This window comes from Setaria italica, chromosome VII, assembly GCF_000263155.2.
Source record: "Setaria italica strain Yugu1 chromosome VII, Setaria_italica_v2.0, whole genome shotgun sequence".
Taxonomy (NCBI): domain Eukaryota; kingdom Viridiplantae; phylum Streptophyta; class Magnoliopsida; order Poales; family Poaceae; genus Setaria; species Setaria italica.
The window spans coordinates 13,191,962-13,204,951 of NC_028456.1; the positions used below are offsets into that span (position 1 = coordinate 13,191,962).

General features: G+C 39.4%; 1 protein-coding gene across 4 annotated transcripts; it reads right to left on the minus strand.

Moving 5' to 3' along the window:
- Positions 1-1,589: 1,589 nt before the first annotated feature.
- LOC101761547 (putative ABC transporter C family member 15) lies at positions 1,590-10,784 on the minus strand. 4 transcript variants are annotated; one of them, XM_012847188.2, is made up of 12 exons: positions 10,601-10,784; positions 9,298-9,432; positions 6,008-8,370; positions 5,736-5,822; positions 4,981-5,646; positions 4,720-4,884; positions 4,303-4,597; positions 3,994-4,208; positions 2,923-3,228; positions 2,467-2,530; positions 2,098-2,337; positions 1,590-1,987 (listed from the first exon to the last, which is right to left on the minus strand). In XM_012847188.2, the coding sequence occupies exons 2-12, from the start codon at positions 9,344-9,346 to the stop codon at positions 1,872-1,874; spliced, it is 4,566 nt and encodes a 1,521-aa protein (XP_012702642.1). In that variant the 5' UTR covers positions 9,347-9,432; positions 10,601-10,784; the 3' UTR covers positions 1,590-1,871. The 4 variants fall into 4 exon arrangements, with proteins under 4 accessions (XP_012702642.1, XP_012702641.1, XP_004975223.1 ...); XM_012847187.2 differs by having other exon boundaries at positions 9,298-9,462; XM_004975166.3 differs by having other exon boundaries at positions 9,298-9,462; positions 10,563-10,784.
- Between the last annotated feature and the right edge of the window lie 2,206 nt (positions 10,785-12,990).

The following is a 12,990-nucleotide window of genomic DNA, read 5'->3' on the forward strand; positions in this document are numbered from 1 at the left end:
GATCGAATTTTATGTTTCACTTAATGAGTATGTAGTAGAAAAAGTGCATGTATATTTGAGAGGTCGTAAACCATATAGGATGATTATCAAATAGATTATGATCCTATTAGGCTCTGTTTCAAAATCGAGGATATCCTGTCTCACCTTACCAAATTTTCGACAGAGCGTCTGATTCTCATTGACGGATTGCAACAGCAAGTCCAGCCAATTCACGTGACTTACAACGAAACATATGTCCTCGTTTAGTCAAGAAACGGAACTGTATAAAATACTCTGGCAAGAATGTTATTGAGAAATTCCGATTTTATAGGAAACATATTGAGAGAAAGGCTAGTTTCTTAAAGAATTATTATTTGTACCCGAATATGAAAGTGGGGTCTGTCCTCTTTCGATCTAGGGTTTTTGTGTGAGACGTGCCGGGCCACGGATTGGTGATTTTGGATAAATGTAACGGTCCTCCAATCCTTAAAGGCAGGCCTAAATCACAGGAGGGATGCGCGCATTTGTTCCTAATGGATTTTCCCCCCAACCTTTTTTCCCTTTCCCCTTGGTGTGGGTTCCACCCCCCCCCCCCCCCCCCCCCCCCCGGCCCACCCCCCTCTTTGTTCCTTTTTATATTTATTCCTTCCTTTTGTTTTATTATATTTTTCAATTCTATTTCTTTTTTCTTTATAACTTTTCTTTTTTATATATATACTTACATGTTCACCATGATAAATTATTTATCCGCCACAGATTCATTTTGTTCGGAATGTTAACTTGTTCTTTTTTGGACTAAGTTGTTCTCTCTTACGATAATTTTGTTCGTATTTGTTTTCATGTAAAATGATTTTGTCTGGAGGTATTTGTTCACTTGTAGATTAATTTGTTCATGATGTGAAATTATTTGTTCACAGATAATATTTATTTGTTTTTCTTATTGTTCGCAAGATATGTTCTAGCTTCGTAAAATATAGAAAAATAATAATCATATAAAATAGTCAAGTATGATCTTGTTTTCAATATCATAAAATAATATCATCTCGTACAAAAATGTTATAATGCAATCGGAATTTGGTTTTTATACTCGGTCTAAGATTTATAGAAAGATGTTTTACGTGGTGGGCTGTATTTGTTCGACGTGGTGGACTGGCCTGCTGCGCTCTGAAGCCAACAGCGGCAGCTGGTTTGTCGTCTTCGGTCATGCACTCGCTAGTCTGCCCGTCACTACAACGTTCCCGCCTCAACCGCCGCCAGATAGCTGACTCCAGGATATCCATATGCGTTCTTACTACAATTCCACAAAGCATCCCATAAAGCCCAGCAGGTAGCAGGACTCCAGGAGCTGTTATCTGTTAAGCATCCGTCTCCATATATTCTTACTACAATTCTTTTGCTCAGATGGGTTTGCCTTTTCTCGCAGCCCCGCGGCGCGCGCCACCTGCTCGACGGAATGCCCCGACCCCAGGGCCGACGCGTCCCGCGCAAAAGTTTCCTCCGGAAATATCGGTTATGATTCTACCTTATTTCTCGTGTTGTTGCCTGTGGAATGATCCTCCAACTTTGTGCAGAGTTTTTTTTTCCTATGCACACATTTTGCATGGAACTTATAGCTAGGTATTATCTCGTTGCTTCTGCAGACGATTTCATTTTGTAATCAGGTGCCAGTTGCGTGCAGCATGCACCTCATGGTAGATTAGAGTATTAGACATTGCTTCACATTTGTGGGTCAGATGAATCTAAGAGCTATCCTGCACACCCGCCCAGGCAGACCGTGGATCTCATATTCTCATATGCATTGTTGAGTAGCCTTCCTAGTTTTGGGTGTTTTCATTCTGTAGTGTGTGGTGATCTTGTTTGGTACAGTCCTATATTGTCGCCATTATTCAGTTTCATACTTTGCTATTGAAGCTCTTAGATCGCCATGAGTACTCCTTGATGAGTCTGGAGAATTCGGAGTTCTTGTTCTCCAGCAGCCTCGATGGTGTGTCATATTCTATCATTCTTCCTACGTGTCAGGAAAAAAATTATGCAGTTTAGTAATCATGAAAGCAAGGTCTATCTAGTAACCTGTATTCAATAGAACGTTTCTGCATCCATCAAGGATGTGTGGCTTACCAGCGCTGAAAACAAGAATGAGATCATTGTCAATGACAGTGTGAATCCTGTGTGCAACTGTCAGCACCGTGCAATCCCTGAACTCCTTGCGGATTGTTTCCTGTATAATTGCATCAGTGGCGGAGTCAACTGAAGCAGTTGCCTCGTCGAGGATAAGAACACTGCTCCTCTTTAGGAGAACCCTTCCAAGGCAAAACAACTGCCTCTGTCCAACACTCCAGTTTTCCCCATTCTCTACAACTGCAGGAGAAAATTATCATGATCATTTCAAGAAGATAGCAGCATTAGCACACAACAATAACCAACCCATTTCTAAGCACTGAACACTTCTGTTACATTTTGCTGCTGAACCAAAAGAGGGTGCATTACCTGCGGAGTCCAGCTTCTTTGGGCTCTGCCGAACTATATCACCAAGCTGGCATTTGTCCAATATCTGTTCCAGAGGAAAATAAACCAGATTGTTGATCATATGTTAGGAGTAAGAGCGTTTAACTTTTGATCACCAAGGTTCTCTAAATTTTCAGTTTCGGTTTTCACTGTAAAGATCAGTCCAGGTTGTACGTTCAGATCTAGTTGCAGTCTGTACGAAACAACACAAAAGGTCATGTATACTTTGGTCTAGTTGAAAGTATTAGCACAATCACTATACATAAACTAAAAGAGGTATTGTTAGACCTGCAATTTGTTCTGTCACCTGCAGTATGAGCAAAATAATGACTGTTTGCCAGTTTACCTATTGATATTAATAGTTAGTCTCCCTCTTTTTATAATGTTATAATTACTGCATTATATCATCATGATGTTTTCTACAGGTGATTAATTTACCTCCCATACACGTTGATCAGAGTATTCATTCAGTGGATCCAGATTTCCTCTCACTGTGCCCTCAAACATGGTCGGATCTTGTGGGATGATGCTAAGTCTGCCTCTTAAGTCATGAAGCCCAATTTTGGAGATATCAATACTGTCAATTTCTATTGTTCCTTCCCTTGCTTCAACTACCCGGAAAAGTGCTTGAATCAAAGTAGACTTTCCGCTACCAGTACGTCCTACAATCCCCACCTTCTTCCTTCCTGGAATTATACAAGATACGTTTCTCAAAACAGATGGCAGATGCTCTGCATATCGAACCTGTTGAAGTGAAGGGTCATGTTAGATGGCTCCATTTGAGAAAGTGCCAGTATTCCAAGAAACATAAGGAAATCGTATGTTTTTAGATAAATACTCCCTCTGGATTTTTTTTACATGTCACATTAGGTTTGTCCTAAGTCAAGCATGTTCAACTTTGACCAAGTTTATAAAAAAATACAACATCTACAATACCTAATTTGTTTCGTTGAATGCACCAAGGAATATATTTTGATAGTGTATATGTTTGGTAGTATAGTTGTTGTTATAGTTTTCTATAAATTTGGTCAAAGTTGGACAGGTTTGACTTATGACAAACCTAACGTGATATGTAAAAAAACCGGAGGAAGTACTTAATTAGAGAAAACAAAGTGACAGTTGCATGACTGTGTTTCTATTGCCTGTGCATTTGTCACTCTCATATGTTCAATTTCTTCCTATTTTGCATGGAAAGCTATCATGATCATGCTCCTTTTCTCTATTGAAATTTTTGTAGGTACACTGATTCTATCTTTGGTACTGCCAATTATGATTTATGAAGTATTGTCATGGAACATTTTCCACAACTTTTGGATTTTGATTTATCTATTTGTGTGTGGATGATTCAGATTTTAAGTCAACTTAAGACTGGAGTTCATTTTAACTTTTTGCTGATTAATGTTATCTTTCTTTTCTCGAACAATAATGCAGGAGAACTGCATAATGGTATCTTTTAGATATCCTACTGAAATCATGTTGGGTCGTAATTCATAACAGGGTTACACATACTTCCAAGCATCGTATCCTGATAGCTCCAATTTCTGGCCAGCTGTTTGTGGGTCGACAGCAGTCTACTACAAGTGGAGCCTCACTAGGGATCCTTGAGTACTGCAATATTCTTTCAACTGATATCATTTTGTTCTCTGTGTTGCAGATGTTCCAAATTATGGATGCCAACTGTGAGTTGAGGTTCAATGCATAAGTCACCGCAAGTCCAGCAAGACCTGCATGTATAGTATAATAGTTTGACTACTACTGTACGATGGTAAGTTAAGATTCCTATAACCATAAAGAGCATATATATAATCTAGAACATACTTGGATTTATGAAACCTTCAGGAAGGCTGACTAGCAGAGTCAAAGAGAAGGCAAATACAAAGTTAGATAGCATGTTTAGCCTGAAAGAGAGCCACTCCATTGAAGAAATGTTGTGGAACCATGGTCGGGAATGGTTGTCGATAAGAATGAGGTTTGCTTTCCTGAAACGGTCTTTTTGTCCATACGCTCGAACACTAGATGCTCCTGAAAGGGATTCTGCAAAGTGGTGTAGGATTGGAGCCCCCTGGATTTGTGACAGACGAGCCAGCTCTCTTGCTGTTGGTATGTAGTATCGCTGCACATCATATAGAATATATCTTGATTCAGCTTACTGGAAGTGAATAAAAATAACACTTTAGGAGCCTACCAGGCTACCAAAGTACCAATGAACTAAATATCTTTATCAAAAGTGCATACCTGATACAGAACACAGGCCACCGTCACTGGAATAAATATGGCAAAAACTGGCCATGCAACCTGGGACATAACACCAATGGTACCCAGAAGTTTTATGCTTGAAAATACGCACCAACCAAGTTTGATAGCTATTTCAAGATCTAGGACACTTTGATCAGTGGAAACCTATAACCAGTAAATATACCAGTATTAGTTTAAAGGAGTGACCATGCCATGCAGTATGAACTATGAAAGTATCGTCGAAATTACATCAGCACTAACCCTGTTCAGAATTCTGCCAGTTGGTGTGGAGTCGAAGAAGGACGTAGGGGCACGCATGATGCAATGGAGCATGTTCTTGAAGAGCTTTTCTGATGTTAGTAGACCAACTAGCGATACGAGCCAGGACCGAATCAAGACACACAGTGCACATCCCATGGATAGTGCTATGTATACCAAGAAGAGGAGGCCTAATCCAACTCTTGAGGTTGTTGTAGAAGTTGGGGGAGATCCCCATGCTATCCAATAGTTGCTTGCAACTTGAAATATTTGGAAGAATGATTGTGCACCAATTGTTACTGGCACCAAGGCACCGCCATGAACTGCCCTCAGGTATGCCCAATAAACCGTCATGCCAATGCCACCCTTTTCTCTTTCCTCATCTTGTGTTAACCTTCCCTTCTGATTGATATCTTCTGAGACATCATGTGAAGATTCTTGCTTTGTCATAATCTGAAATTTGTTATCCATTTCATTTTCTGTCTCAAACTCATTGTCACTTTCCACTGAATTTTTGTTACCAGCCAATAATAATCTGCTGGAACTTTCAGCTTTTACGACAGACTCAAGGGCCTTGCTATGAGCTCCTACTATGGTCTCAAATCCTATGTTCTGTTGAAGGAGCTCATCAAATTTTCCTTTCTGCACAATTTTCCCATCCTGCATCACCTATGATTTTGTATTCATGTGGTTATTTACTTAGCATACTTAACCTTTTGGATGCGATTAGCTAGCCGAAGTGTATTTTAAATACATACCAATATAAGATCTGCAGCTGGAAGAAATTCGACTTGGTGGGTCACATAAATTATAGTTTTGTCTTTAAGAAGACCCATTAGGCAATCCTGCAAAATGCTATTATTTCAGTCGCTTACGATACTGCCTGAGTGGTCCTCCAAAAGATAATACAAGATATCAAATAGGAAAGTAGTTAATATATCTATTCTGAAATAGCTAAATTATCGAATTAACATCTCAGTGACTACATAATTAAGTATTCATTGGTTCTGTATTTGTCAAAAGTAAGAACCTTGAAAAGGTGGCTTCCAGTGTGAGCATCTACAGAGCTGAAAGGATCATCAAAGAGGTACATATCTGCTTCCCCATACACTGACCTCGCAATCTGAATTCGCTGTTTCTGTCCACCACTCATGTTAATTCCTCTTTCTCCAATCTCTGTCAAATCACCATTTGCAAACAGCTCAAGGTCTTTTGTCAGTGCACAAGCTTGTATTATCTTTTCATACTTGTCCTTGTCATATGGATTCCCAAACAAAATATTGTCCCTAATAGTACCAGACAGGATCCAGGCAGTTTGGGGAACATATGCTTTTCTCCCGCTGACCGTTACTGTCCCTGCCAACTTTCGCATCTCTCCCAGTATGCATGACAAAAGGCTGGATTTCCCAGAGCCAACCATTCCACATACTGCTATTTTCATCCCCCTCTTAACTTTTAGCTCTATACCACTTAGAGTTGGGGATGTGTTCTCAAGTTCCCAGCTAAATGTTCCATGATCAATTTCCACATCACAGTCTGTATCACACCTTTGTAGTTCAGTAACTTCATTTGGTTTCAATTCTTCCTCACGTAGGTACTTTGCTACTCTATCAGCTGAAACCTTTCCTTGTGCAAATGCTGAAAGCAAGTCAGGAAGTTGGAAGATAGGATCCTGTAGCATCTGGAATGTTGCAAGAGCGGACAAAACAGTTCCTGCCGTCAGAGGAATCCCCATCAATATACATAAGCCAAACATTATAGAAGATACAAAACCAGGGGAAGCCCAAAATATGAATTGAGTTACAGCTGACAATCGTGCAGATTTCGACAACCAATTGTACTCGACACTTCGTAAAGTTTCTAGCTTTGTGAGGTACTTCATGTCCCAGGCTTGAAGCTTAAGTATTTTTATGCTTCTAAGAACTTCTGTTGTTGCCTTCATTCTGTTGTCTTTAGCATCCATGATCTTGCCTTGCAACCTTTTCTGCATTCTTGTGAGTGGAATGTTGCAAGACATTATTGCCAGTGTTGCTGCTAAGCCAGCCCAGGCTGCAACCCCTAGGTTTTGATGAAGAACATAGATTGCTAGAGAAAGCTGTATGGGTAACATCCAAATGTAGTTTGCATACCATATGACATCGGATATCCTTTGTATATCTACGCTCATATAGTTTATGATCTCTCCACTTGTATATTTTTGCCTCGAACTGCAGGACAAGGAGAGCCCCTTTTGATAGACGTGGGATATCAAAGCAGCTCGTAGCTGCATCCCCAGCTGTCGAGCCCCAAAAATCCACTGCCTCTGAGCTATGGTTTCGACAACTTTGGCACTGAGAAAAGCAGCAGCAAGAAGGTAACCTCTTTTGAGTCCATACTGCCTTTCTCCTCCAAGGAACTTCACCAAGTCATTGATCAGTGATGGTCCAACAAAGGTTGCAGTTGCATTTATTGCTGCGAATCCTGCATTGATGATTGCCTTTCTTCTGATTAGAAGAAACATTGCCCTATAGACTGATGAAGTAGTTAAACCATGACTACGCTCAACATTTGAAATGATTTTTTTGAATGTGTCAGATAGGAATTCTGCAGAGTCCTTCACATCAACATCTGGCATATCCCTCTCCTCTAGAGGTCTCTTGTATCCAATAGCAAAGACAGGGCTCATCCATGAGAATGTGACAAGTTCTGAAAGGCTTCCTCTTGCATACAGACACTGCCTTTTTGTTTCTGTGTGCTGTCCAGTTGTAGGACTTAAACGTGGTTCTGTTAAGCTTGCACCAAGGAAGGTAATGCCTGTGTTTCCTCTAACTGACATGGCAAATAGATAAGAGCTTGTAACTAGTGTAAGTAGGTCAGTACATTTCTTCAATCCTATATTTCCATGACCTGATAAAATGGACCTCAGATCAAATACAATGGTAGTAACATACTGCATGAAACTAAATATCCACCATGCTCGGATTATCCATGGAAGTTTTGCAGATTTGGTATTCTTGAAACTGAATACTGCAAGTGACAGTATCGTCCAGGATAGTACCTGTAAACCTTCACCTAGTAGAAAATATGGATATTTGCAATCACTTGGTCCCCTTTTTAAGTGAAACAACACTAACTTCAGGACATGAGTGGCTAATATAAACAAGCAGCAAGCTATGCTTGCTTGATATGATACATTCAACTTTACGTCAGCATACTTGTGTTCCTGAGACAAATGATTATCTCTTTCAGAACTCGTAAGGTTCAATTTCTGCCTGCACCATCTGATTTTCCTGAACAGTAACCCGGCCAATACGCCAATGACAAATACCATATGTGTCATGGTAAAAGTGCCCGTCCAGAAGCAAGGTGAATCTATCTGTGGCCACCCTCGTAAGTGTTGCAATACTGTGGAGACTGTAATTCCATCGAAGCTTATGTTAAAAACCAATGGCATAGTAATATTTTCAGTTATCATTCTGTTTCGAAAACAATGCAGGATTTACGATTATGCATCAGACGAGAAAAGGCAAACCAACATTTTTTTTTGGTAAAATTGGAGTTTCAGCCCGTGGTTCTATAAGTGAAAAAATAATATGGATTTATTGTTTTTTTTTACTCTGAACAAGTTTGTTTAGCAGAATAACTAGTTCAGAAATAAACTTAAGAACAATTGGCTCCCAATAACAGGATAAAATATATGCTGGACATCAGTAACCATTGAGAATCAAACTTGTCAGCTAAATTGTGAGAAACATTTTGAGTATAGAAAGCTTATGTTTCTTCGCATATTTGAACAAGTGAGACAACTACTATCTGTCTCTTGGATTGTTAAAATAAACTCTCTTGGAGGGTGTTTGTATGCTCGTGCTGTCTATCTCTTCGAAGGTTACTTGTGAGGATGATTAACACTATCCAAGTACTCTATATGTAATAGCTTTGAGCTAGAGTGATAAAGTAATCCTGAATGCTACAATTGAGAATAGGAGGTTAGGAATTACCTCGATGAATTTTCTGAAGTATTAGTTTAATGCAGCAAAAACTAATGCCATGATATACCCTTGTCATTCATTGTTTAGTCGGCCCTTTCACTTAGAAAATGCATCTCTGGCTTTTGTTTATCTCATTTTAATGGGGTCTAGTTGTCCTGCTCTACATCAGAATGTGTCAATTGGATCCTAGTGTTTTAGACCAAGAATTTTATAAAGAAAAAGGCAATGGCAGTTGGCGAAGGAAAGCCACGCAGTGAAATTAACTCATGAACATGCTTCAAAGGCGGAGAATCAAAATATGCATGAAACCTATCATCTCCATGCAAGATTTAAGGGATTAATTAGGTGTTACCTGAAGAGTCATGGAGCAGGCCCCTGTGAAGAAACAGATCTTCAACCATCCTCGAAATCCTTGCAAGAAGAGGAAGCTACAGGCTTCCCCTTCCCATGGTACAATCCCAATGCTCCTTGGAGAGGGAGGAAGATGCTGTGGAGGTGGGTGAGGGGTGATATAGCACTGTGAGAGTCAGAGATGGGTTAAAAACATGAGCCACCTCGAATTTGTATATCCTATTCTGGTCATATTCAAAAATATAAGAAGGTCAACTCTTGCAAGAGCTGGCGTCACAATGAGCTTACAGATTATCATTTGTTTGGTTTCGCTAAGTCTTGTGATTGGCCAAAATTGTTAGGAAGGCTGGTTACCTGATCTTCTTTGGCATTATTTCGCAGAATTACTATTTCTGTCCAGCTGAACAGATAGGTTCCAGTCAATTTCTGTTATTATAAATAAAACACCTTGAGATGTTTGTTGGACAATTTTGTGGATCCAATGAAGCAGACAACAGGGATTTTTCCTTTGCTGATGAAAAAAATTAAATCAGAAATGTTTCCTATCTTTCGGACAACTTAATTTTCTACTACTGACAAATGCATGTGTTTCCTGAATGGCCTAGATCTGTACTCCATTTTTTGCAGGACTGGAGGCTGTAGATTAAACCAGTCGAATAAGATTAACGGATTCGATCAGCTTGCAGATGGAATCCAATCAAATCAAGTCTCGCTCGGCTGGATGCTGGAAGAGACAAAATGAGTAGTGGCTCACGCACAGTATCTGTGTGTGGGACACAGACAACCAGTTGAATTAGATGAAGTGATCAGGGCTAAACAATTGTTATCTCTGCAGGCGTGCAGAAAAAAGAAAGTGTGAATTCCTTATTTGCATATAGAATAAGAGTTGCTTTCTTGCTATTAAAATATTCGGAGTTCCTTATTTGTCATCCATTCTATTTTAGTTTAGAACATCTTTAGTAGTTACCTAATAATTTTTTCTCAACAACTACATAAATTCCGATATCGGTTTCCCAATGGGGATCTGTAAGAAAATGCTCTTATATTCGCCACTTATTCGAGATCGAAGCCAAGCTGTGGGCTTAATCGAAATTCGAGGTGCGGTGGCGGAAATCAACGCCTGATGAACCATCGATAGTGGGTTCGTGCTCACAGCCTTAGCCAATCGGTTCGTCTGGGAGCTCGATTTGATCTAATCCCTATCGCACGGCCGGATTAGCTGCTGAAATCAACTTCGATTCGCTTTGCTCGTCACAAGATGAGGACCTGAGGAGAAACAAACAAGACGGAAGGGCGCTGGTGACCTGCTTCTTGGCCCCTCGCGCTCCGATTGCTGAACGGCCACCGTCTTCTTGACCTGCGCCCTGGCCTTCCGCTCCTCGGCCTTCTCGATCTGCAGGCCTCCGACGCGACGTCGCGGCGCGGAGCTGCCTCTGCCCAGGCGGGCTGGGCAGAGGAGAGCTGGGCAGAGGAGAGAGAGGAAGAAAGGAGGACAGTGGACAGTTTGATTATTATTTTGTTATGCATCTAGACATGATATACATCTAGATTCGTAGCAAAAGTTATGTATCCAAAATATCGTAGATATCTGACAGGATTCAATCAATAGGTTCAATCAATAATCTAGTATAAGCAACAAGTGGATTTTCCAATTTTATCCTCTTCTTCTCCGCCTCTATAGAAGTCGACCGCCTAATCCTCCACCTCTGGGTCCTCTTCCCTATAAGTAGGTACATAGCAAAAGATATGAATTTAGAAAAGTCAAAACGAATAGTAATTTGGGATGTAAAGAATACATACTTTTCTATAACTACTGCATAGTTAGATTAAAGAAATACCTTCCAACAAATGCATATCGTGGGACGGTGGGAACCAATAACAGCCGTGGTGCTGATTATACGAATAAACTGAATCGCTATACATATCGAATAAAACTATTGGGACCAGAAAGGAAAAAGGGTTAAGCTGAGCTATCAAGTGCGCTATTCAAATGTCCTGAGTCATAATTCAAAATGGTTCAAAGTTCTATTTCTGGAAGCAAGATGTCTACTACGGTGACAATGCAATCGTTCTTTTTTTTTTTTGAGTTCCAGGTAAAAGATCTCCAGTCCATCTGCATTGCAATCAGGGCAAGATGCAATCATTCTTTGTGTTAGTTATTCTAGATGCTGAAATAAAAGGTTGCATTCGTGTGGCCTGGCTGCACAGCACATTGCTGAGTTTTAAACACAAATTCACTGCTTTATTTACACACATTGATCATTGCGACATATATGGTTCGAGCGGCTAGCAATTTATTTGTTCTGGAATGCAACGGCTCTGAAGTACCACCATCATGCACGGACAGACACGAAAGCCATGGTGGCAGGAGCTTATGGCAAGACAGCGGTAGTTTGTTTCCCAAGGTCTCTCGTTCCCATCAATCTCGCCATGATGACAAAAAAAGAGTGCGAGATATAAGATATTACCAAGGAGGTGTACCGGAGGCGGAGGGCAAAGAAGATTTTGGCCATATTTATAGCAAAGTGCTACTGTGCTAAAAAGATATATGGTAGACATTAATGAGTATAGTATTCTCTCCCATCACAATATTTAAAACATAACTTTTTTTTACTTCTCTTTTGTTTATATTATATTTTTTTATAAAACTAGTCCATCAACCCGTGCTCCGCATGGCTAGCACTTTTAGGTGACATAAATATTAGTAGTTTTTATGTAATTTCATCTAGGTGAATAATCAATCGAATTTGCTATTTTTGGTTAATTTCCTAACACTTGTGGCATCATTAGAAGGATCACAAAAAAATTTCAGCACAAACTCTAAATAATTTAAATAATACATAATATATCAATTAGTGCTTGTCATGATTGGGGAGCAAGATATATACATGTTGAAGATTGTAGTGCATACTATGTTTGAAATAAAATTGCTAAGTACAATTAACTTTGTTTTTATTTCAAAGATCCAGGACAATAGGAAGCAAATCAATATGTTTCCTATCTTCTCTTTGGTGTAGTTTGTGTTCCACTATGACAGCTATCAAGAAAATTGAGTACATGGGCGTATGGGAGCCCCCTCTTTTGGAATTCAACCGTTTATAGTAGCTAACTACATTCAAAATAGCAACGGTTAATTCACATATTGAGTAATTAGTAACATGTTGAATATGATACGTTTGGAGTGTAGTACTATGTTTTGTATGTCTCATCAGTTACTTTGAATTATCTTAAATTTCACAATCATGAATAATTTATAAACTGAAAATAACCCTAAAAGTGCTATGATAGTGAACAACAATTATACCTACTGATCAATAAGCATCATGTCAACTTTAATGCGTGTTCGTGAAAAAAAAAGATCATGTCAAGACTTAATTGTTCTCCACTACCAAGCAAGATTGCATTCCACTATCTGGTTACCGTTGTCTTGATTTTTCACAACTCATTTCCTGGTTTAATTTTGCTTAAGGTTTTGCACCCCATCGCAACTTGTTCAATTGCATCAGCAAGATGGTGATGGATCTAATTGTACTATGTTTCTATACAAAAGTTATAGTATACAAACATGGCACAATACAAACAATTTGAGAAGAAGAATGATCTTGTGAGATAGATTTGGAAGGAATATAAATTGAGCTGCTTTTTATACAAAAGTTACGATATACAAACAATGATCGCATAGAGTATAGAGATT

What these genes read in the sequence shown, in the direction of transcription:
- LOC101761547 (XM_012847188.2), bottom strand. Translation starts at nt 9,346, where the DNA reads ATGGTTGAAGATCTGTTTCTTCACAGGGGCCTGCTCCATGACTCTTCA. An exon ending in CTGATCAACGTGTATGGGAG is followed by an intron (nt 2,531 to 2,922) that starts GTAAATTAATCA and finishes CCTCTGGAACAG; the next exon opens with ATATTGGACAAATGCCAGCT. An exon ending in CATTCTTGTTTTCAGCGCTG is followed by an intron (nt 1,988 to 2,097) that starts GTAAGCCACACA and finishes CCTGACACGTAG; the next exon opens with GAAGAATGATAGAATATGAC.